At 30.6% G+C, this 1,910-nt stretch overlaps 1 protein-coding gene across 1 annotated transcript; it reads right to left on the bottom strand.

Annotated features, from left to right (window-relative positions):
• Window positions 1-583: 583 nt before the first annotated feature.
• On the bottom strand, window positions 584-1,448 carry LOC106778365 (copper transporter 6). Its single transcript, XM_014666325.2, has one exon. The coding sequence runs from the start codon at window positions 1,227-1,229 to the stop codon at window positions 777-779; it is 453 nt and encodes a 150-aa protein (XP_014521811.1). The 5' UTR covers window positions 1,230-1,448; the 3' UTR covers window positions 584-776.
• Window positions 1,449-1,910: the final 462 nt, after the last annotated feature.

Genomic DNA, 1,910 nt, shown 5'->3' with positions numbered 1-1,910 from the left:
ATTAAATTCGATCACTTAATTTACATGTTAAACTCATTTCACAATTTTTTTATTATGATTATTTATTACTTTTAATTTTTTAATTTTATAGATTGATAATTTAATCTTTATAAATATTAAAAAATTCTTTAATAATGTTTTAATACATTAAATACTAAATTTATTTGTTTTTTCTAAAGTTAACACTTTAATTTTTAGTTATTATTTTTATAATAATACTTAAAAAATTTGATTATAGTGTTGTAAATAATATTACAAAATAATAAATTAAGTCAAATCTAATTTAATTATACAACAATATATATATATATATATATATATATATATATATATATATATATATATATAATAAATTAAAAAAATAAAACATGTTAAATACTTTTAACTTTAAACAAACAACATTTATAAAGTATTACATGAGTTAGGAGGTTTTCTTTTGTATATTGCACTTTAAACAAACAATTGAATGACATGCAGTTCTAAAGTCTCTTGAGGTAATATTATTTATTAATGCATAAATGACTAAAATATCCTATAGAATAATAAAAAAATCACTTTCATGAAACGGAGTTACAAAAAATAGTAATGCAAACAGATTTAGAATCGATTTCATTATTCAAACTTCGTAGAACACCGCTACAATTTGATTTTATCTGACACTTTGGCCATTGGAGGAAAGAAAAAACGCCTCGTTTTACAGTCTTTTTATTCATTTATTTTTCTCATTATTCATCATATCCAACGGCACTGATTCAAAGTTCCAAAGCGGGCCAAACTTACGGTTTCGAAGAGTCCAACCCGTTGGATTTCTTCCTTAAAGCCCTTGTCCCGAAAATCAAGAACCCAATGACGTGGCCGCTTATAGCGACGACAAACACGCCACCGTTAAAAGACATAACGGCCAACATCACCAAGTAAGAGAGCCCCGAACGCACGCCGTAAAGCCCCGTCTTCAGGAGTCCTCCAACGACGTCGTTTGAGCCCCCGGACTTGAGTTTCACAATGTTGGTGAACGAGAGCCACTCCACCAGCACCGCCATAAAGAACACGAGGAGCAGTGCCACCGCGTACATGGCGGCGCTGTCGCCCGGCCAGCACCGGAAAAGTATGTCCACCTTATGTCCCCAGTAGAACGTCGTGTGTATCGGAATCCGCCGCCTACCCAGACTTGTGGCCACAGTCGAGTTGTACGGCGCCGGCACGCGGTCTGCGGTGGCCGTGGATAACATATGGAATGGAAGTAATCAAGTAACGTGTATATGTAATAATAACGTAGGAATGAACATGATACATGGATTAAGATTTATATATGCGTAGCAACGTTTGTGTCGGTAGGGACATGACAGAATTGAACATGAAGATTTGATTCTGGTTCGTGAAAATTGTTCCATAATTCGTATGCAAGCAAGCGAATACGTTCTATGATTAAAATTTAACCATTTTTGGTGAACAAGAAAACCCAAAGCGGAAATTAAAGGAAAAGCAGGCTATGAAGAAGCACTTTAGCTCTGGGATTTTCAGCGTGATGGGCCCCTCCATCAATTCACTTTCTCTTCCTTGTTACAAAAGTTTAGATTTGGACTAATCTTCAAAGTTTAAGATCTACATGTGTTTTTATTTTGTATTTATTTTAAAAAACTTTTATTTGTACAATGAAAACATATCAGCACAACAAAAATAAAATATTATTTTTTATTATAATTATTAAATTTTAAAAATATTTATTTATAAAAATTTATTATAAAATAAATAACTTTCATTATTTATCACACGTAATTTCTATAATAGAGATAATTGATTGAGTTTAAAACTACATTTTTAAAATTAAAATAGATAATAAAATTAAATATTTAAATAAAGGTTAAATTAGATACGACAACAATTATAAACGATTACAAACATATTTACTA

Source organism: Vigna radiata, unplaced genomic scaffold (genome assembly GCF_000741045.1).
Source record: "Vigna radiata var. radiata cultivar VC1973A unplaced genomic scaffold, Vradiata_ver6 scaffold_406, whole genome shotgun sequence".
In the NCBI taxonomy this organism is placed as follows: domain Eukaryota; kingdom Viridiplantae; phylum Streptophyta; class Magnoliopsida; order Fabales; family Fabaceae; genus Vigna; species Vigna radiata.
Note: the sequence above shows the minus strand (reverse complement) of the source record. Positions and strands in the feature narration are given on the sequence as shown.